Here is a 23,819-nt window from a genome sequence, read left to right on the forward strand (position 1 = left end):
GAGCCTCTTGATGAAGGTGAAAGAAGAGAGTGAAAAAGCTGGCTTAAAGCTCAACATTCAGAAAACTAAGATCATGGCATCCGGTCCCATCACTTCATGACAAGTAGATGGGGAAAACAGTGGAAACAGTGACTGCTATCATTTTCTTGGCCTCCATAATCACTATGGATGGTGACTGCAACCATGAAATTAGAAGACACTTGCCCCTTGGAAGAAAAGCAATGACAAACCTAGACAGTATATTAAAAAGCAGAGACCTTACTTTGCCTACAAGGCTCTGTATAGTCAAAGCTATGGTTTTTCCAGTAGTCATGTATGGATGCGAGAGTTGGACCATAAAGAAGGCTGAGCGCTGAAGAGTTGGTGCTTTCAAACTGTGGTGTTGGAGAAAACTCTTGAGAGTCCCTTGGACTGCAAACAGATCAACCCAGTCAATCCTAAAGGTAATCAACCCTGAATATTCATTGGAAGGACTGATGCTGAAGCTCCAATACTTTGGCCACCCGATAGGAAGAGCCGACTCATTGGAAAAGACCTGATGCTGGGAAAGATGGAAGGCAGAAGGATAATGGGACAACAGAGGACAAGATGGTTGGATGGCATCACCAACTCAATGGGCATGAGTTTGAGCAAGCTCTGGGAGGTGGTAAAGGACAGGGAAGCCTGGCGTGCTGCAGTCCATGGGGTTGCAAAGAGTCAGACATGACTGAGCAACTGAACAATGACAACAAAGATGTAAAGAAATGTCCACAGAGTAAGGTTTCTTGCTGTTTAAAAGAAGGAGGAGGAGAGGAAAGGAAAAGGAGGAGAGAAGGAAGGAGGAATGATGAAAAAAGTGGTCCTTTTTCTTCCTCCAGCCCTTTTATGACTGTGACTCTTGGTAGAACCAAAAACATCATGCAGCCATGAGAAGTACCAAAGCAAGACAAAGTCAGCACTAAGGAAGGTAGACTGAAGGTGCAACAAACCTATTGTCAGGGCATAATTGGTCCCGTCTTCTAGTTTCAAACATCTTGTCATGTGGCATTTTCTTATTATGTAAGCTTGCCCTGTATCTGTTACTTACAGCTGGAAACATGGTACTCTATGGAGAAATTAATTAAGTGTACACCATTGAGGGTGTGACGAGACAGGAGACAGTCAAGGATACCTGAGCATAAGATCTCAGAATTGAGACTATCATGCAAATATAATTAATGATCCCCATACAAATATAATTAACTGTCCTCAGTATCTAATAAATGGTGTTAGTAGACAGCAGGAGATACGCAAGATCAAGGGAGTGGGAAGGGAGTGCTAAGAAAGACATTGTGGGAGACATGGTACTTGAAAAAGGCACTTCAGAGGCAAAGTGAAAGTGAAGTTGCTCAGTCGTGTCTGACTCTTTGCAACCCCATGGACTGTAGCCTATCAGACTTCTCCATCCATGGGATTTTCCAGGCAAGGGTACTGGAGTGGGTTGCTATTTCTTTCTCCAGGGGATCTTCCCAACCCAGGAATCAAACCCAGGTTTCCTGCATTGTAGGCAGACCCTTTACCCTCTGAGCCACCAGGGAAGCCAAAGAGGACTTAGCAAGTAGAGGGTAACTTGAGCAAAGATTCAGACTTGGGAATTCTCATTGTGAAGCTGAGGAAGTGTGACTGGACCCATTAACACCCACAAAACTCTTCCCCCAGAAAGCTGTATATTTTTGAACTGGTGAGAGCCACAAACAAAAGAGGTAAAAAACCTGCACGAGTGTACCATCTCTCAAATTGTGCAGATAGGAGAGGACCTTGTAGCACAGTGGTTCTAGACATTAGACTCATATCCATGTGGGCAATTCCAGCAAAAGTCCAACCTCATGATTCTGGCTGATCCCCAAGGAATATCCACTTTTGATTTTCCCACATGGTTATGCCTTTCACCTTACCCTGGCCAGGCTCTACAATACACACTGCTTATACACAGACAGACTGCATCTGGCTGTTTGCACCCTTTAACTTCAGTTTTCTTTGGTCTTATCTTGATGTCTCTATTACGACCTCAATCTTCTCTCCTTTTCTTTATTTTATAGATGAACTTTCTTGGGAAACAGAAGGACGTAGAACTTTCATTTGATTTTGTTTCTAGTCTTGGGGAAAAGTTGTTGTGGAACCCTACTGTGTTGTTTCCTTTGCTAAATTTTCCCTATGTCCCTCTCCCTTTGCCCCTTCCTAGGTACTCAACCTCTTCATTGCCTTGCTACTCAATTCCTTCAGCAATGAGGAGAGAAATGGACACTTGGAGGGAAAAGTCAAGAAAACCAAAATCCAGATAGCCCTGGATCGGTTCCGCCGGGCTTTTTGTTTTGTAATACATACTCTTGAGCATTTTTTCAGGAAGCATTGCAGGAAGCGACATTTATCAAAGCAAAAAGAGGTGACAGAAGACCCTGGTGGAAAGATCAAAGATATCATTCCCCTGGTCACAGGGATGAGAAAGGGCCCAGAGATCTGGGAGGAGTTTGGCATACTAACTTCTGTACCAATGGCCTTGCATGATCGGACTTGGTTGGCCCCACTTGCAGAGGAAGAAGATGATGCTGAACCCCCTGGTGAAGATAAGGCACAGGCTGTCACACAACCTGAGGCTGGAAAACAGGTACGCAGGTTCATACATAGACTCACAGGTCGTTTAAAGCTGGAGCTGCCATGGGGTACTGGTTGCCTGCCCTGTCCTGAGCACTATGCAGAGATGATAAAGGTATACAGTGTGGTGGCTGCACCTCTGGGGCTGGTTCTAATCATGGTCTGCACATGTGGCACAGGTGGGACATACCAGAGGAGTTCAGAGTGGGCTGGGGCAATGAGGGAATCAAATGCCTTTGGTTGGGCACCAAAAGAAATATAGAGTTGGAACTGACTGAAAGGTGAGAAAAGGAGTGTGGAAGGTGAAGTGAATATAGCATAAAAAGAGATTTTGTTTCTTATGAATTGCCTGCCACCCTGGGGAGGATGTCTTAGCCACTACCCAGGATACTCAGAGGGGCAGTAGTCTCTCATCTCTCAGCCTCCCTCTTCCTACATGGAATCTCTGCCCTGCGGACTAGCTGGAGTAAGGGAGATCAAGGCCCCAGTATTGTCAAGCTTTTAAACTTGGAATAGAGTCTTGTTCTATGAGTAGTAACTAAAATGAAAAAAGAAATCCAACTTCTTGACCACATTCACCAGAAATTTAGCCTCTTCAACTCAAATTTGGAGGAGATGAGAAAAGCTGTGACCTGCACATTCTAATGAGATACATATCTCTTCATTGGGAGCCGAGGGCAGAGGGAGCCCCATCTTCTTGGTCACATCTTCCTTCCCACCCCCATCAAACTGAGCTGGGGGTGGGAAGTGAGAGAACAGGTCATGGCTAAAGTGCCATAGACTCCTGCTGTTATTACTGAATAGCACAGATTTTTTTTAAAAAGTAAATATTTCTTCATTTGCTGTATGCCCTTAGGACAATTTACAGAAACCTTAAATATATTTTTACAAATATTTCCCACCATTTATGTTAATTTTACTGTGAAACATTCTGCAGAACTCCTTATTCTACCATCTAAGAAGCAACACTCTGAATATCTTTTTTATAAATGTATTAATTTTAATGACATTTTTAGATTACTATACTAATTTTGTTCTTTTTCCTCAAGGAAATTAACCTCCCTGTAGTTAATTTTTGAGGACTACTGATTTTATGTTTGTCTCATCATACACTTTGGAATATAAATTTGGAAGTTCATCTTTGTGGGAGGGTCTGTCACCCTCCCTGCAGTCTAAGTTCTGTGGTATCTTTAATAGACCCTTCTAAGGGATCCATTCAGAACTAAGTCTTATCTTGGCAACTGACTCTTCTCTAATAGTGATACTAGGCATTTTGCAGATCCAGTCGCTAAGCCAGTGGCTCCCTTTGCCCAGATCTTATTTCTGAGGCTGTACTTCCTCCTGCCTCCCTAGGTATGCAGCTTTGTATAATTGTAACCCCAAGCATTGGCCACAACTTCTTTTAACTTTCTCTCTTACGTATAAGAACTTCAACCCAGCCCAGAGTTTCAAGCTTTGGGTATAACTCTGGTTTCCTTTTTCACACGGGACACTTTTATTCATCATTACTTGCTGCATGCTTTAAATTGTTATTACTTTATTTTTTTTCTGTGTCTGGTCCATAGATAATGTGTATCTGTTTTTTGTGTATATGTGTTCAATGGGGAGCAGCATTCTTAAATTATGCCCATACAATGTCAGATTCACAAGAACCTTCACATATATTTTAGGACGAAACCTTTCTTAAGATGTGACTTTGCATATCCTTGGATTTAGCTGCAGGTCATCAGACAAAATTCATTTTTTATTTTTATATTATAATATATTTTCATATTTTCTGTATGTGTTTCGGTTGCCTATTTTGCCAGCTCAATCCTCTGTACCTAAAAGAATACAAAATTATTTTCCAAATTATTCTTTTAATAGTTTTATTCGTGTATTTTTACATTGGAATATCAAGTGATTATCATTTTTAATTTTTACTGTATTATGGCATTGTAGTATTTTTTCAGGGATAACTAATTATACCAGTACCATTTATTAAACAATTTATTATTTAGCCATTGAATTGAAAGGATACAGTAAGATTCACTTCTTAATTATTTGCTGAATTTTGTATCAAATCATGTTGTTTTGATTACATTACTTATGAGTAAGTTTCATTATATGTTTCCTATAATAGTTTTTCCAGAATTATTTTATGTTGAGTTTTTTCAGGAACAGTTTTTAAAAGTAAAGAGAAAAAGTTAAATAATGTCAAAATTTTCATGATGAACAGAAAACCAAATAGAATTCAAACTTGTTTCATCCCAAGTGAGATGTCCAGGAGGAATATTAATTCTACTCTTGGTTTCTCAGTGTCAGGCCAGCGAAGTCCATCAGAAGAGCAAGGGTCTCACTAGTCCAGGAATTCAGAGTGTGGAAATTGATCTATTCTCTGGAGATGATCCTCCTATGTCAATACAGAATCTTCGGAAGGTAATTTTCCCAGGGTGTTCCCAGAAGAAACATAGCTCATCCACTTACCTTGTTCAAAATAGCCACTATGGAAAAATATCTAGATTAGTACAGAGCAAACTGTCAAACTTACATTATTAAGCAAAGATCTAGCCCAGGGTTTCTCAGCCTCTCCAGTATGACATTTGAGCCCAGAAAATAATTCTTTGTTATGATGGACTGTTCTGGGTATTGTAGGGTGTTTAGCAGTACCCCGCCTCTACCCACTAGATGTCCATAGAATCCCCCCGCAATGGCGGGGGGATAAATAAATAAATAAATAAATAAATAATGTCTTTAGACATTGCCAAAGTGTCTCCTGGAAAGTAAAATCAACACAACCACTGTTCTAAGCCTATTATTCTGGGACTTGAGGTAGCTGACAATTTCATTGTCAGTAAAGTGGCCTCCTCCTCATCACCTGGCTTCTGTGTGTGTGGTTTGTCAGCAGATCAGAGGTAAGATGTGGAGGGAGGAAAAGGTTGAGACACTGTGTCATGTGCTTCATCCAAGGGAGAGGAATTAGAGAATTCTGTCTTGGAGTCAGGGCTGGTCAGAGCATTTAGGACAGAACCTAACAAGAGGGATACTTTCTAGACAAACCTCATACCTACCTAGTTTCATGCATTAAAAGTCCTAAAATAAGACATTAGGTATTAACCATGGTGACAGAGAGTGTTGGAAAATGATTCCCCCTTTCCTTTGTTCTGATGTGTAGAAGTCTGATGCTGCGAGTGTGCTCTCAGAATGTAGCACCATTGGTCCACAGGATCCCTTTATGCGGGTACTTGAAATGATTCCCAAAAAGGAACCAGAGAGGTGTTTGCCCGAAGGTAAGTGGCAATATTCCTACATTCAGTTCATGGAATATTTGGATGGGATTCTGTTATTTGAAGCTCTATATTTTGATAGATCCTTTCTTTCTAATTCTACTGGAGACAAAAGTGAAGAGAGTCTCCCCTGGCTTCTGGAGACCATTTCAGGAAATTCTTGATTCAGGTGAGGTCAATTCATACAGCCCAACTTATAGAGTAGAAACTTGGCACAACTTTTCTAGAAAGCCCACTGGGCCAGTATTCCTACCACTTGGTAGAGTTCCCAATACATCAATTGTCAGGATATCCTTGAGGTCATAGATCAAGAGAACTTGACCATAAATTTGGGGTTGGCTAGAGCTCTGGCCAGGCCCTCAACTCATCTCTCAAGATTTTTTTCTGGGAGAAGGCATCCAAGATGGTGGTGTGGGAAGACCCCGAGCTCACCCCCACCTGTGGAAATACCAAATATACACTTACTTGTAGAGCAGTTTCCCCTGAAAAAGACTCGAGGACTGATGGAACAACTACTGCATATAGATAGAACATACAGATCAGGTAGGACAGATGGAGACGTGGTGTCCATGGGAACTGCACCCTCAACTTAGTGACCTACAGGACGAAGGGATATTGTTGTGGGGCCAGAGCACAGACCCACCCACCTTGGGATCAGCAAGAAAACAGCAGTTTAAAGGGCATCTAGACTATACCAGAAAGAGATCCATGTACCAACCCTAGTGTGTTAGTCAGGTCTTCGCTGGTGGCTCAGACAGTAAAGAATCTGCCTGTAAAGCAGGAGACCCAGGTTTGATCCCTGGGTCAGGAAGATACCCTAGAGGAGGAAATGGCAAACTACTCCCATTTTCTTGCCTGGGAAATCTCATGAACAGAGGAAAGAAATCCATGTTCTAACCCTAGAGCTTCTGCCAAATGCACAGAGAAGTGCTGGATCCCTTTGTGGGGTCAGAGGCAGCAGAGAGCACCTTTGTTTGCCTCACCCCCAGAACTCTCCCGAGCCCTCATTCACTCCAGCTCTAGCTACCCCACCAAGGTAGCCTTGGACTTAGCACTCCCCAAGGCCTGACTCCAGCCCAAGCCCACTCTAACCTCAGCTGCTCCGCCTAGGTGGCCTCAGATACCTAAGTGCTCCCCAGGAGTTGCCCCTGGCAAGCTTCAGCCCCAGTAACCCCACTGAAGATACCAGGTGCAAGCTGTTTACACGGGAACACTCCACATAAGTCCATTCCTTGAATACCAAGATAGGTAGCCATTTCATCTAGTTCATAGAAACAAAAACTAGAATTCAAACAAAATATGCGTATGGAGGAATATATTCCAAATGAAAGAACAAAACCCTAAAGAAAAACAAAACCCAGGAAAAATCCTAAAGAAACAGAGTTAAGTAATTTACCTGGTAAAGAATTTACTTTACCTGGTAAAGAATTCAAAGAGATGATCATAAGAGTTTTCACCAAACTAGGGAGGAAAATGGAGAACTTCATTTTAGTAAAAATTTCAACAAAGACTTAGAAAATGTGGGCAAGAATTCAATAACATGATAATAATGCAGTCCACATTATAATTAAAATGTCAAAAATTTGAATATATTGTGCCAGTCCTTCTGCTTTGTGAAGTTTCTGCTGAAAAATCATCTAATAGACTTATGAAGTTTCTCTTGTATGTAACTAGTTCTTCCCTTACTGCTTTTAAGATTCTCTATCTTTAGTTTTTTTATGATTTTTTTTTTTGACCATGCCTTGCAGCATGTGGGATCTTATTTCCTTGACCAGGGATCAAACTCATGCCCTCTTCATTGATTACATGGAGTCTTAACCACTGGACCACTGGGGAATTCCCTATCTTTCGACATTTTAATTATAATGTGTCTTGGCATGGATCTCTTTGGGTTCATCTTGTTTGAAAATCTCTGTGCTCCCATCTCAGGCCTTAGGTGTCTGTGTCCTTCCCCAGGTTAGGGAAGTTTTCAGTCATTATTTCTTCAAATAAGTTTTTTGTCCCTTTTCTCTCTTTTCTCCTTCTGAGGCCCCTATGTTGCTAATGTTAGTATACTTGATGTTGTCTCAGGGATCCCTTAAGCTCTTCACATTTAAAAAAATCCTTTTTGCTATCCTGATTGGGTAATTTCCACTACCCTGTCTTCCAGATCACTAATTTCATTCTTCTTCATCCTCTAAACGGTTTCATCTCAGTTATTGTATTCTTCATCTCAGTGTTATATTCTTTTTCATCTCAGTTATTATTTTCTTCAGTTCTTATTGGTTCTTTTTAATACTTTCTATAGTTCTCTATCTTTGTTGAAGTTCTCACTGAGTCTGAATTGGCATATGATGACCTCTATTCTGCTCTGTTGACCAAATGTTGTCACGTGGCTGAACCCAGATTCAAAGTGTTGGAAAAAGACTCCAACTCTTTAGTTGGAGGACTTGCAAAGTTACATGGTGTGTACAAGGAGGGTGAAGAGTTGGGCTATTAATGCACGTGTATTATAGACACTCGTGATAGTGATTCTCTACTTCCTTGCAGGCCTGAATTGCTGCTCTCTATGCCATACTGTGGACAAGAGAAAGTCCTCCTGGATCACTTGGTGGAGCCTGCGAAAAATCTGCTACCAAATAGTGAAACACAGCTGGTTTGAGAGCTTTATTATCTTTGTGATTCTGCTGAGCAGTGGGGCACTGGTAAATTGTCATGGTCTTGTGGGGACATTGCGGGGCAAGGCAGCTGGGTGGCTTCATTCCGACTTGGCCCTTCAAGGAGCTGTGAATGTGGGGGAACTAGGAAGAAGTGGGATTTCTGTTGGTGTATCCTCTTAGGGGACAGGATTTTGCCATGATGTTCTGAAGAAATGCTGCAACTGGGAAATCCCCAAGGCGAAGAGGCTTTACCTGTGGGAAGCATGACCCATGTCAGCGCTTTATTTTTATGTGTTTATTTATTTATTTGTCTTTTGGCCATACCACACACCATGTGGGAACTTAGTTGTCTGAACAGGAATGAAACTTGTGCCCCCTGCCACTGAAGCACGGAATCTTAACCACTGGACCACCAGGGAAGTCCCCAGATTGGAACTCTAAAGTGGCTATTGGAGTCTTGACCTTAACTCCAAGTCTGTCCATCATTCCTGGAGGATTTCTAGACATTTTCAGCATATCCTACATGTTTCCTCCTCTAGATGGCAATGCTCCTATTCTCTTTTTTTCCTGATGGCCCTTGTGTTGCTTTCAAAAAGATAAAAAGTTTAGGAGAAGTCTACAGGGGCTAGAATAGGATATAAGTTGCCTTGGTATTTTTCACTACTCATGATCCTTTGAGAGGAGGGAAAAGAGATACTGTTTTATGTGTATGACAGATCCTTCCAAATTGAAGTATGTTGTGAGTTCTGATGAGCTTTGGAAATAACTGAATCAATCAACCTCCCTAGCCATATGGTCATGAACTCCTTTCTGCTCTCTCTCCTCACCTTGTCCTTCTTTCCTCCTCTGCACACTTACCCTCACCTTGAGCAACAGTATTTTCTCTCTTATCACCTACATGTTTCTCTCTCTCCCTCCCATTATGTCTTGTGTTTCCTCTTAAAATGGCCATAATGTAAAACTAAATTCTCTTAGTATTTGTCATCCCAGGTGACTGGAGTACTGAGTTCCCCTCATTGATTTAGAGTCACAGAACATTTCACAGTAAATTACTAGGAGGGACAAGGACCTGTCTTGTTCCTACACCCCTACTTTCCTGGTTAGTGCTTTACACCTGTGTAATCTCCAGATGAGAGGAGATGAACATGCATTGGAGTCCACCAGAGCCTGTGATCAACAGACAGCCCATTTGCCTGCTTTGCTCTTCTTCAAACTCTTTGCAACCCTGTGGACTATGGCCTGCCAGGCTCCTCTCTCCGTGGGATTTCCCAGGCAAGAATGCTGGAGTGGGTTGCCATTTCCTTCTCCAGAAGGTTCTTCTTCCCAACCCAGGGTTCAAACCCATGTCTCCTGCATTGGAAGCTGTATTCTTTACCATTGAGCCACCAGGGAAGCCCATTTACCTCCTTACTGCTACGTAAATTATTCCTGAAACAAAAAAGCAAATTTCTCTAAAACAGTCCCAGAGAATTGCCTTGATTAATTTTTTATCACTCATCCTGTAGGCGTCCCTGTAATCTTCCAGTGATTAGATTTCATTAGCTATCTACACTTCCAAGTGACAAGGTTCTTGCTCTTATTCCACAAATAGTCGCTGTTATCTGTCACACCCTGTGCTATTTAGTGGAAAAGCAATGTTGTTGTCACAAGGTCACACAGACACCTGTGTGAGAAAACTTACAATCAGAGAAGCAGCAGAGGGCACACAGATCTCCTAGTTCTCATCTGCCTTAAGATGAGGCAAGAGTAGGCTGGGCAGAGTGAGACTGAACACACAATGCAGAGGCTTCCAGGAGACAGACACAGGCCTTGTTTCACTGCACGTATTTATAGAGAAATGGAGACAAGAAACATCTAGTCCCTCACCACTGTATTTGGTATATGGACCAGCAGCCTCATATCACCTGGCAGCTTATTAAGAATTCAGAGTCTTGGGCCCACCCCAGACCTGCTGAATCAGATGCTAGGTGGTTTAAGGCTCATTAGAGTTTGTGAAGCTCTGATTTGGGCAACTACATAGAAATGGGAGCATCCTGGATTAGGCCTAGTTACATTATGGGAGCTTCCAATGCTCAGTTCTGATATCAGCCTGCTCTTCCTTTGAGCAAACTCAGACCTGCTGAGCCAGCTTGTTGCTAGGCTTCCAAAATGAAATGGGAAATGAGCTTTCAACACCATTCAGATTTGTCTCTCCTAAAGAGGCAGTCAGCAAAAACAAGACCGGGAGCTGACTGTGGTTCAGACCATGATCTCCTGATTGCCAAATTCAGACTTAAATTGAAGAAAGTAGGGAAAACCACTAGAACATTCATGAATGAACTAAATCATATCCCTTACAATTATACAATGTAAGTGACAAATAGATTCAAGGGATTAGATCTGATAGAGTATCTGAAGAACTATGGATGGAGGTTCACGACATTGTACGGGAGGCAGTGATCAAGACCATCCCCAAGAAAAAGAAATGCAAAAAGGCAAAATGATTGTCTGAGGAGGCCTTACAAATGGCTAAGAAAAGGAGGGAAGCGAAAGGCAAAGGAGAAGAGAAAAGATATGCCCATTTGAATGCAGCGTTCCAAAGAATAGCAAGGAGAGATAAGGAAACCTTCCTCAGTGATCAATGTAAGGAAATAGAGGAAAACAATAGAATGGGAAGACTAGAGATAGAAGACTAGAGATCTCTTCAAGAAAATTAGGGATACCAAAGGAACATTTTGTGCAAAGATGGACACAGTAAAGGACAAAAATGGTATGGACCTAACAGAATCAGAAGATAGTAAGAGGTGGCAAGAATACACAGGAGAACTATACAAAAAAGATCTTCATGACACAGATAACCACGATGGTGTGATCACTCACCTAGAGCCAGACATACTGGAATGTGAAGTCAAATGGGCCTTAGAAAGCATCACTATGAACAAAGCTAGTGGAGGTGATGGTATTCCAGTTGAGCTATTTCAAATCCTAAAAGATGATACTGTTCAAGTTCTCTGCCCAATATGCCAGCAAATTTGGAAAACTCAGCAGTGGCCACAGGACTGGAAAAGGTCAGTTTTCATTCCAATCCCAAAGAAAGGCAATGCCAAAGAATGTTCAAGCTAGTGCACAATTGCACTCTTCTCACATGCTACGAAAGTAATGCTCAATATTCTCCAAGCCAGGCTTCAACAGTCTGTGAACTGTGAACTTCCAGATATTCAAGCTGGATTTTAGAAAAGGGAGAGGGACCAGAGATCAAATTGCCAACATCCGTTGGATCATCAAAAAAGCAAGAGAATACCAGAAAAACATCTACTTCTGCTTTATTGACTACGCCAATAAATCTTTGTGTAGATCACAGCAAACTGTGGACAATACATAAAGAGATTGGGATACCAGATCACCTGACCTGCCTCCTGAGAAATCTGTATGCAGGTCAAGAAGCAACAGTTAGAACTGGACATGAAACAACAGACTGGTTCCAAATCAGGAAAGGAGTACATCAAGGCTGTATATTGTCACCCTGCTTATTTAACTTATATGCAGAGTACATCATGAGACATGCTGGGCTGGATGAGCAAAAGCTGGAATCAAGATTGCTGGGAGAAATATCAATAACCTCAGATATGCAGATGACACCACTCTTATGGCAGAAAGCGAAGAAGAACTAAAGAGCCTCCTGATGAAAGTGAAAGAGGAGAGTGAAAAAGCTGGCTTAAACTCAGCATTCAAAAGTGCAGATCATGGCATCTGGTCCCATCACTTCATGGCAAATAGATGGGGAAACAATGGAATCAGTGAGAGACTTTATTTTGGGGGGTTCCAAAATCACTGCAGATGGTGACTGCAGTCATGAAATTAAAAGACGCTTACTCCTTGGAAGAAAAGCTATGACCAACCTAGACAGCATATTAAAAAGCAGGGACATTACTTTGTCAACCAAAGTCTGTCTAGTCAAAGCTGTGGTTTTTCCAGTAGTCATGTATGGATGTGAGTGTTTAACTATGAAGAAAGCTGAGTGACGAAGAATTGATGCTTTTAAACTGTGGTGTTAGAGAAGACTCTTGAGAGTCCCTTGGACTGTAAAGAGATCAAACCAGTCAATCCTAAAGGAAATAAGTCCTGAACATTCATTGGAAGGACTGTTGCTGAAGCTGAAATTTCAATACTTTGGCCACCTGATGCGAAGAATGGACTCATTGCAAAAGACCCTGATATGGGAAAGATTGAAGGCGGGAAGAGAAGGGGATGACAGAGGATGAGATGGTTGGATGGCATCACCGACTCGATGAACATGAGTTTGGGCAAGCCCTGGGACTTGGCGATGGACAGGGAAGCCTGGTATGCTGCAGTCCCAAAGAGTGACTGGTGTACTGGTGTCACAAAGAGTCAGGCAGGACTGAGCGACTGAACTGAAAGAGGCAAACAGGCAACCCCTGACCTTCAAGAGCTTGGAGGCTTGTAGGCAAGACAGATGGAGTCCAGACAGCTATAACTAGGGCCATAGTGATACACTCAGAGAAGCAATGTGCCATGTGGATGGCACCTAACCCATTCCTGTGGAAGAAGGACAGTTTCCTACAGAAGATATCAGCTAAGCTGATATCTTAAAGGCTGACCAGGAGCCGGTTGGGGAGAGGAGGAGATGAAGGGCCTTCTTCAGTCAAAAGCCCACTTGGGGGTTGAAAGTGAGACTGTTTTATTCTCTATTCTTTTTCTCTAGGGTTGTGGGACTGTGAGATTACCTTAATTCCTAACAGCATTGCTGATTTCTTTCTTGCCTTCCCAAGTGACTTGGCAGGGTTAGTGCCTCTTCTCTCCTTTCTTTCATCCTCAGTAACACTGTAAAGGCCAAAAGGACAGCTTATAGCCTAGCAATACAGACCCTGAAGAATCACACACACACATACTTTGGGTTAAGGAAAAGTTTGGATGTAGTGTGAAAAAGGGTCTCTCCAAAAGCTTAGATGTCTAATTTTCGTAGTCCCACTTAATGAATGTTTGGGCCTTCCCAGGTGGTGCTAGTGGTAAAGAACTTGCCTGCCAGTGCAGGTAGACATAAGAGACTCGGGTTCAATCCCTGGGTTGGCAAGATCCCCTGGAGAAGGAAATGGCAACCCACTCCAGTAGTATTGCCTGGGGAATCTCATGGACAGAGGAGCCTGGTGGGATACGGTCCACAGAACCTAACATTAGGGTTAGGATTAGGGTTAGGGTTAGGCAGAGAGTCGGACATGACTGAAGCGACTTAGCAACATTTGAAGTAATTTACATTGGGAGCTCTAGCCCAGTGCTTCCCAAACTTTTGCACATCATGGTTCATGTACAAAAATGATCACATCTGTAGGGAACACTGGGATAAGTGGATAATGCTGTTTGTGGTGGGGTTGGTGAGCCTCAGGGTTGGCAGGATCCAGAGTATGAACTAAGGTTTTCAGACTTGATGTTATAAGCAATGAACAGCCACTGAATAGAGCCACCCAGGTAACTAGGAGGATGAAAGAAATGGTGAATGCCACTGGGAGGTTCTGGGAAAGTTGGCAAGATATTGTTGGCAAGAGTTGAAAGGATTAGGAAGACCAGGAGATAGTGTGATGATCCATTAGGAAGATTTTTTTTTTTTTTTTTAACATTCCAGGGCCCATTGATGAGACTCTGGGAAAATATAGTGGCAACGGAAATCTAGAAATAGGATTTTCCTTCTTTTGTTTTACTTACTCAAGGAATTGTTTCTACTGGAAAAGTTCAGCCTTAAGCAAAATCTCATCACCAAGAGAGATCCTAGTTTATTCAAATAAGGAAGAACAATAAAAAGTAAAGTCAGCAGAGAGTTCAACCTGACCTATGCTGTGCTTTATCATTTCAGGTATTTGAAGATATTAACCTTGATAAACAACCCAAAATCCAAGAATTACTTAAATGTACTGACACTATTTTCACATACATTTTTATCTTGGAGATGGGTCTGAAATGGGTGGCCTTTGGATTTAGGAAATATTTCACAAGTGTCTGGTGCTGGCTCGACTTCGTCATTGTGATTGTAAGTTTACCATCTCTGTATAATGTGCAGGTGGGATGGAGGGGGGCTGGGTTGGGGTGGAGGAGGGGATCACATGGAAGTTGCTTTTCCCGTGTGCCTCATACGAGTGCCTCTCCAGAATATTTTTCTTCACATTTATCTATCAGCAGTCCAGCCTTTCCTTGGTCCCATTCCTCATATGCTGCATTTCATATGCTCACCATCTCAGCCCTTTCTCATTGTACTCATTTCTCATGGTACTCATTCACTTCTCTCCATAAGCACCGCTTATGTCTGATGTACATCTAGAATAACTTTGCACATTCTCTACTTTTCCTTCTCCTTCCAACTTTTAATTTCTTTTTCAAGACTTCTCAAAGCAGGTTAGCAGCCAGCAGATTAGGTTGGTCTCCCATCTTGATTGTCAAGCAACAAGGATTATTCACATACATTATTTTTTCCTATTTAATCTGAACAGCAGTGTTCCAAGTTAGGCAGACCTATGTGTTGTCTACCACATTCCAGACAAGGAAACCTGAAGCTCAGAGGCTTAGCAGCTTGTTTCAGATGAGATTGGAATTCACACCTTGGTCTGTAAGATGCCCAAGGCCAATAGCAGTAAGAGTAGGTAACATTTTTCGACTGCTTTCTCGGTACCAAGTAAGTAAGTACTGCTTACTCTGCCATATGCCTCTTATGCATTCTCTCTTTTAGTTATCACAGCGTTTCCATGTTGCAGTTATTATTTTTCCCAGATACATATAAGTAAACTAAGTCATAGAAACATGTTTGAGGTTGCCCAGCTAGAAGATGGAAGTGAAATCACTTAGTCATGTCCGACTCTTTGCAACCCCATGCTCCTCCATCCATGGGATTTTCCAGGCAAGAGTACTGGAGTGGGTTGCCATTTCCTTCTCCAGAGGATCTTCCCAACCCAGGGATCAAACCTGGGTCTCCCACGTTGTAGTCAGATGCTTTACCATCTGAGCCACCTGGGAAGTCTTTTGAGCCTGGGAAGAAGAAGGAGGTGAGACTCATCTAGTAAGACTCCCTGCAAAGTCCTTGATTTTAACATCTATAGAAGGCAATGGCACCCCACTCCAGCACTCTTGCCTGGAAAATGCTATGGACAGAGGAGCCTGGTAGGCCACAGTCCATGGGGTCGCTAAGAGTCAGACAAGACTCCGCGACTTCACTTTCACTTTTCACTTTCCTGCATTGGAGAAGGAAATGGCAACCCACTCCAGTGTTCTTGCCTGGAGAATCCCAGGGACTGGGGAGCCTCATGGGCTGCCATCTACGGGGTTGCACAGAGTTGGACACAACTGAAGCGACTTAGCAGCAGCAGCAGCAGCAGCCTTTCTATAATGACCTAATTAGTTAGACTTTGTCCCTGCTATTTAAGAAAGTAGGTATGACAAATGCATAGTATACACTGTGTGCTCAGCACACCACACTGGAGAGCCATAATTTTGTTGGCGGGTACAAATAGGCCGTGTGGTTCAAGCATTTCAGAAAGTCATCGGTGCCATCAGAGCTCCAACACCAGCATTCCCGTGAGCATCATGAGGGTCCCTATCAGATTCCAGAGTGCTGGTCACTGTGCATCCATTGTCTTATTGATTATAGTGGAGGATGCATAAGACAATGGACAGACTGTTGGTATCTCTGATCTAGGACCTGTGGTTTACTGGCCTAAACTTAGGAGACTGATTCTTTTTTTTTACTTTTGATTGGAGGATAATTACTTTAAAATTTTGTATTGGTTCCTGCCATACAACACTGTGAATCTGTCACAACTATATAACTATATATATATCCCCTTCCTCTTAAGCCTTCCTCCGTCCCCCTTCCCCGCCGTCCTGTCCCCTTAGGTCTTCAGAGAGCGCCAGGCTGGGCTCCCCGTGTTGCGCAGCAGCTCCCCACCAGCCATCTGTTTCACACATGGTAGTGTTTATATGTCAGCGCTACTCTCAATTTGTCCCATCCTCTCCCTCCCCTGCTGTGTCCACAAGTCTGTGTAGGACACTGATTTTAAAGCTGTTTCTTTACTCTCTTTCTGTGTAACCTCAAGCAAAGTGCTAGAAGTTTTGATATCAATTTCCAAATGGATATAAATGAGAGTGTAGATTCTAAATTGCCCAAATTTGCCCAGATGCAAAATGGAAAACATATAGCTAACAATAACTATTTAAAATATCAAAACAGTAGTCGAGTGCCACACTTTCAAAAAGGACACCAGGTCCAGGTGGTTCTGAAAACAAGTTTTACCAACCTTCCAAGGAGCAGTGCTATAGACCACATGATTGTGTCCCCTTACCCCTCCCCTGAAATTTGTATTGAAACCTGATCTCCAGTGTGTTGGAGATGGGGCCTTTGGGAGGCAGCTAGGACATAAGAGCATTGACTCCAGAGCCCTCATGAATAGGATTAGTGATCTTATAAAAGAGACTCCACAGTTTCTTCACTCCTTCTGTGAAGACAGGGAGAAGATGACTGCCTATGAACCAGGAAATAGGTCCTCAACCAGACACTGACTCTGCCAGCATCTTAATCTTGGAATTTCCAGCCTTCAGACTGTAAGAAATTTCTGTTGTTTATATATCCAGGCTATGGTATGGTATTCTGATATAGCAGCCTGAACTAAGACAAGCAGTGCATCCCAACCTTACTCAAATTAAGACAAGGAACAGAAAAGGAGGGGAGGCATGCAAACTTATTTAATGAGACAAACATAACCTTGATAACAAAATGAATGGAACAAAAATGCGTAGAGCAAGAGAAGATATAATCCTTTAACTATATAGCTTTATAAATCCCAGAGAAAGCACTAAGTGTAGTCCACTATTACTGGTACCAGCCTTAGCACTGTACAGACCCAATTCCATCTGAAACAAGGTGCTGATCCACTGGGCTTCACAGTTCATGTCTGTAATGTGGTAGTGAAGTTATGTGTGTGTGTGCTAAGTCAGTTTAGTCGTGTCTGACTCTGCGACGCTATGGACTGTAGCCTGCCAGGCTCAGCTGTCCAGGAGTTTCTCCAGGTAAGAATAGTGGAGTGGATTGCCATGTCCTTCTCCAGGGGATCTTCCCGACAGGGATTGAACCCATGTCTCTTAAGTCTCCTGCATTGTCAGGTTCTTTACCACTTAGGACCATGTGGGATGCCCAGCAGTGATGTACACCACTGCATAATTCAGAACATTATCGTGTGGATTAAATGAGTTATGTGAATAATCTTCTTATGTTGCTTGTTACTCAAGATTAAATAAAATGATCTTTATAATTTTGGAATAGGAAACTGCAAACACAACCACAAATATATATCAAAATATAAGACTTTCTTTTTTTTTGTTCAACAACACCATGATTATAAAAGACAGGCTAGACCCTCGAGACAGTATATACCACATATAAAACAGATAGTTGAGCTTACCGGGTAGATCTGCAGTAAAGAATCTACCTGCAGTGCAGGAGACACAGGTTGGTCCCTGGGTCAGACACAGGTTTTGTGTCTGGAGGTAGGGTTGGTAACCCACTCCAGTATTCTTGCCTGGAGAATACCATGGACAGAGGAACCTGGTGGGCTACAGTCCATAGGGTCTCAAAGAGTCAGACACGACTGAAGTGACTGAGCACACATGATGCATAACAGATAGTGATTATCCACTGTAAATAAATACCGCCTACAGATCAACAAGAAAAAGACAACCCAGTGTAAGAATGGGAGGAGGATGCAAACAGGCAATTCACAGAAGGATCTTGAGTTGCTAACAAATGTATGAAGAAATACACACTAGTCATATCACCAGTTAGCACAAAAATACATATTAAAATGAGACTTCTTTTTACTTATCAGACAGACAAAAATTTTTAAGTTGGATAATATCTAACACGAGAAGGATTTAGGAAAATGGAATTTCTAATCACTGCTAACTGCTGTACAAGACATTTGGGGAAAGTTTTGCACCATTAAGTTAAAATTACAAATGAACCCAATTTACAATTCCAGAAATACCACTTCTAGTTATACGTTTAAGGAAAACTCTTGCGTATGTACCCAGGAAAAATGCATGTCTGTCTAGTTTGCTATTGTTCATAGTAGCAAAGAAATGGAAATAACTTAGGTATTCACCAAGGAGGAATGAATTCATAAAATATAAATATATGCTGTAATATTCCATAACAGTCAAAAGGAGAAAACCATAAGAATATATATCAACATGATAGGAATCTCAAAAACATAGTACAGGGAGATTAATGCAAGTTAGGTAGGAATAAAATAAAACTAGTGATAGCTTCCCACCTGGAAGAATGCCATAGAGTGGAAAAGAACGGGGATATGTTCTTGTCAGCGTTTCTCATGGATGTTTCAGTTAGGGGTGAGGTTCCAGGTGAAAAGGTATACAATGTCCCTCCAGGAACATCTTCTCCATTTACGCTAACAGTCATTTAGTAACACCAGAACTGCTAGGCTTAAGAACCCTTTTCCCTCTGGTTAGGAACAAGGTCAACAGTCCATGGGGTCACTAGGGTCAGACACAACTTAGTGACTAAACCACCACCATAGGAACAAGGTAGGCGTATTTGTGCAAAAGCTAATTAAATAACTCTCCCAACAGGCAATGCTGTCACAAGCAGAAGAACAAAACAGCTGATTTGAAAAAGCCATTATAAATAAGCACATTTTGAATCAATGGTGATTTTAAAAAATTGATTATGAATTTAAGAATCTGGTTATTCTGCCATATTCATTCAATTTCTCTTACTCTGCAAATGTGTTACTACTGCAATGAGATTGGCTAGTGGGAGGCAATGAACTTTGCCATCAGCTAAGTCAGGAGTATCAGTAATTCACTTCCTGTCCTGCTGAGCACTCTCCATCTAAGTTGAGCCTCTGAAGGCTCTGCATAATCAATAAGAATGGCTGAAAATCTGCAAATAGTGTCTTCAACTTAAGCTCAGCATCTTTATTGAGCTTTAAAATTTTTTTCTTATTTTATTTGTCTGTGCCAGGTCTTGATTGTGCTAGTGGGATCTAGTTCCCTGGGCAGGGATTGAACCCATGCCCACTGCATTGGGAGCACAGAGTCTTAACCACTGGACCACTAGGGAAGTCCCTGTTTGTTGAGTTTTAATTTAGTGTGTTTACAGAGTTCTCCAATCCTCTGTCATATCCCGCTGTAAGGAAGCATGTTAGGAGAGAAAATTGGATTTAATTCTCCAAAAAGGAGCTGTTTGAATGAGGGAACATGTTAGCCAAAAGGAATTCATTCATTCTTTCTTTTTTTTTAGAATTATTTCTTTGTAACTTTTTATTTTGATATTTCAAGCTTATGGAAAAGTTGCAAGAAGTTGCAAAAGAATCCCTTACACTATTTCCCCAGATTCACCCATTATTAATATTTAAGCCCATCTGCCATATCAGTTTTCCCTGTATTTTTTCCCCTAAACTGCTTGAGATTAAGTTGTAAGGATCACACTACGTTAGCCCTCAACATTTCAGGGTGTATTTCCAAAGAACAAGCCTGTTATCTCACACAGTCACAAAACAATTATCAAGGTTAGGAAATTTAACATGATCCAGTACTAAATACCACATCCATTTTCGAATGTTCTCAGTTGTCACAAGGTCCTTTATGGTTAATTTACCCTACGCGCCTACCACCACCTTTCCCCTACTGCAATCTAGGATCCCACTCAGGATCCCACATGACATGTCATTGTCATGTCTCTCTGGTTTCCTTGAATTCACAACAGTTTCTCAGCTTTTTTTGGTCTTTCATTAAACAAATCATGTAAACGCACTGTTCTCACCCATATGGGCTGGAGCTTTGCCAGGCAAGGAGAAAAATAGCCTCTAACCTGCCCTCCCCTTCCAGCTGGGTCTGGTTGGTTTCTGTCTGGATAAACCACTGTGGGCATGCATTCGCCTCTCAGAAAGATGGCTCTTAACACCACTGGGTTCTCTGGTCACCAAGTTGGATGTACTACGCATAGCTTCCTTTCCCACCAGGTCTCTGTGACAAGTCTCATCGACTTAATGGGCTTGAAGTCCTTCCGGATTCTTCGAGCACTGAGGCCCCTGCGAGCACTGTCCCAGTTTGAAGGAATGAAGGTATGTTCTTTAGATGGAATGGAGGAAAGTCAGCTAGCAGGGAAAGGTAGAGAAGCCAACTGCTCTTCTTGGGCTGGACATCCCTTAAATTGTCAAACTTTTCCTGGACTCCTTCCCATCTGGCCCACTGCTTAGAATTCAGAGGTAGAGAAAAGTCCAAGATATAGTCTTCACCTAAAAGCACTTCTGTGACAGTCGAGCTGGGCTCTGGCTTCCCTTCAGTCCTAGGGCAGATGTCTCAAACACCATCATCAGAAGACACTTCTCAAACGATCCTGTAGCAACCAAAAGGACCTGTAATGTAGGGAGCTGAGAGCAGGGCTTGCCATGGGGCTGGGGTTCAGGGTTGGAATGTAAAGATGAGGTTTCAAGAAATGCAGCCCCACACATCAGACCCATCCTGGGAAGATTAAGAGCTTGGTGAGTCTCACACGTCTGTTATGTTTTTCTTCTGCTTTGTTTCCTTAAGGTGGTAGTTTATGCTCTCATAGGTGCCATACCTGCTATTCTGAATGTTTTGCTTGTCTGCCTCATTTTCTGGCTCATATTTTGTATCCTGGGAGTAAGTCTGTTTTCTGGAAGATTTGGAAGATGTGTTAATGCAACAGATGTAAAATCAGTTATAGATTATAACATTGTTGCAAACCGGAATCAATGTGAAAGTGGACATTTCTATTGGGACACCCCGGATGTCAACTTTGACAACGTGTTAATGGCTTACCTTGCACTACTGCAAGTGGTAAGTGCTGTCGGTTTGTTTTTCACTCTGGGGAAAGAACCCTTAAAAGAATCATAAAGCATTTCTCAGCTAATAAAAATATAATGACTCCATTGAAATAATGGAATCAAACCCCAGTTTCCTCATGGGAGCTAATGCCCTCTGGAGTTGTTCCCCACTGAGCATCGCCAACTTGATTGTCTACTGAGCTTCAACCTCCAAGACCCTGTAAGGGTTTGGACCTCACACTCTGTCCTGTGGTGCCTTGTTCTCCTTAGCTCCAGCCAGAGAGACATGGAGCCTCAGATGCCAAGCCACACCTGTAGTAACAGTTCCCTGTGGGAACAGTCCCATGTCAAACCGTGGTTGCAAGGTCTTGGACAGATAGTGCAAATAGATGTGGCATCAGGAAAGAGCCTTAATCAGGTTCTTTGCATCAGCTGGTCCATAACTTTTCTAGGAATTTTTAAGGCAGAAATTTCTCTTGTCTTTAAACTTTTTATCTTGTGAAAATGAAGAAAAAATAATACAAAACACATGCCCATGAACTTTTTTCAGCTGTTCCTTTATGTAGGCATTCTGTCCAGGAAGGGTGGACCATCATCTTATATACATCTGCCCGCTGGACTTGCTGGCTTTTGTATGTTGATGACAAGCCTATAATGGTGTTCATGTTTCTCTTCTTTCATTGCAGGCAACATTTAAGGGCTGGATGGATATTATGTATGCAGCTGTTGATTCCACAGAGGTGAGCTTGTGTTCTACTGTGCTGTAGAGTGCTAAGATCAAATCAGGAGAATCATGACTATATATGGCCAGCCTAGAACTTCCCTCATCATAGTTCCAGTGGCCAGGGTTCTCTGCCTTTTTTACATTAAGACAAACACTATGAAACAGGGGTTAAAAGGATTCTTATTCATCCTCCTCTGAGTATTACATCCTAGCATGCTGACAGCTCTGATGTTCTCCGTCTATTTCCCTTTCTGACAATTCCCTGGGTACAAGTGAGGTGAGCTTTTCTCTGTTCCTCTTTCTATCTGAACCTCCCTTTGCAAGATTATCAGCTTGCTGCATAATCTTATGTTAAATTATCAGTTGAATTAACTGAATATTAATTCCTTCTTTCCATTAGATTATTTCCAGACTAATGCCTACCCTTAATTCAAACAAGTAGATGCCTGAAGCCAAGTGGGACTAAGGTTAGGTACTGTTTGAGGCAAAACAGAAAAATAATTGTTTCAAATATTTATGTCCAATACAGTGGTTTCTATGGCAGGTGTTCAGTAACAAATATCATAAGTCCTTTGAGCAGATGATAGAGCTATCAACACTCATCTCTATCTTTGAATATGATTAGAGGAAAGAAAAGAGAGGTCCTCCTACCCCTATCCCCAAAATGAATAAAACCAGAGCCTCGTGAAGAACTTGGACAGAAGGGGTCTGGATGCTTTCGGTCATCCCTCAAGCTAGGCCAGCTGGGTTGTAGTCCATTTTTGTCCCTTCCAGAGCTTGACCATTCATTCATTCATACACTTGTTCAGTGTGTGTGGAGAACCTCATGTCACGAGCTATGCCAGGCACTCGGAATTCAAGAGTGACAGAACACAAGCACAGACTAAACACAATAGTGTAGCGGGCTCTGTAGGAACCATGTAGATATTCAGCAAGGATTGGTAGTTAAGCTCCTTTGCGTGAAATGGACATGTCCCTTCTCTGGGGGCCATCTTCAGTTTGGCTCCCTCCAGTTATGTGTCTATATGGACATCCTAGAGACGTTTTCAAAGGACACACGCAACCGTGCTACTCTCCTGTCTCACAGCCCTTCAGTGATTCTCCATCGCTTCAAAGAAAAATCCAAATGCTCCGCCACACCCCCTCCCCACTGTATGGTACCACTCAAGCTGCGCTGGGGGAAACTGAAAGAGGGGAAGGGGGCTCCCTGAAGGACCACGGCTCACTGGAGGAGGCTGAGTGGTTAATGGTGCTGCTACCAAGCAGTTAGGATGGCTCATATTTTTCTCCAGTAACTGTTTTCTTCTTTCATTAAAACAACCCCTAACAGGAAGGACAACAGCCACAGTTTGAGGCACGTTCTTCCATGTACCTTTACTTCGTAGTTTTTATCATCTTTGGCTCATTCTTCACTCTGAATCTCTTTACTGGTGTTATTATTGACAACTTCAACCAACAGCAGAAAAAGATAAGTATGGGGATTGTCCTGATTTGGTATTTTTACCTCCTCATTTCTCCAAAGAGCTTGGATGGAGCATAAATCAGTTCTAGATTGTTGTGCAAAGTAGCCTTTATCATCTGCATAAGAATGAAGAGGGAGCCTCTTAAGGAAAGAGTCTTGAGGATATGGCTGAAAAGGGACTGCATTAGCTGGGTTTTATTAATCATTGTTTTTATTCTTCACTCTACCCTCTTAAACAAAGGCCACTGTTGAACTCTAATAGAAAAACAAATATCA

General features: G+C 42.2%; 1 protein-coding gene across 1 annotated transcript in view; it reads left to right on the forward strand.

Moving 5' to 3' along the window:
- Nucleotides 1-23,819, forward strand: part of SCN11A (sodium channel, voltage-gated, type XI, alpha subunit) — a 134,575-nt gene that overhangs the window by 89,540 nt on the left and 21,216 nt on the right. Inside the window, exons 17-25 of the mRNA XM_010835570.1 lie at nucleotides 2,201-2,623; nucleotides 4,915-5,028; nucleotides 5,765-5,879; nucleotides 8,406-8,560; nucleotides 14,361-14,534; nucleotides 20,530-20,631; nucleotides 21,101-21,370; nucleotides 22,044-22,097; nucleotides 23,412-23,553. Coding sequence (XP_010833872.1) covers nucleotides 2,201-2,623; nucleotides 4,915-5,028; nucleotides 5,765-5,879; nucleotides 8,406-8,560; nucleotides 14,361-14,534; nucleotides 20,530-20,631; nucleotides 21,101-21,370; nucleotides 22,044-22,097; nucleotides 23,412-23,553 — 1,549 coding nt within the window. The remainder of the gene's footprint in view (nucleotides 1-2,200; nucleotides 2,624-4,914; nucleotides 5,029-5,764; nucleotides 5,880-8,405; nucleotides 8,561-14,360; nucleotides 14,535-20,529; nucleotides 20,632-21,100; nucleotides 21,371-22,043; nucleotides 22,098-23,411; nucleotides 23,554-23,819) is intronic.

Source organism: Bison bison, unplaced genomic scaffold, assembly GCF_000754665.1.
Source record: "Bison bison bison isolate TAMUID 2011002044 unplaced genomic scaffold, Bison_UMD1.0 scf7180017864043, whole genome shotgun sequence".
NCBI classification, from domain to species: domain Eukaryota; kingdom Metazoa; phylum Chordata; class Mammalia; order Artiodactyla; family Bovidae; genus Bison; species Bison bison.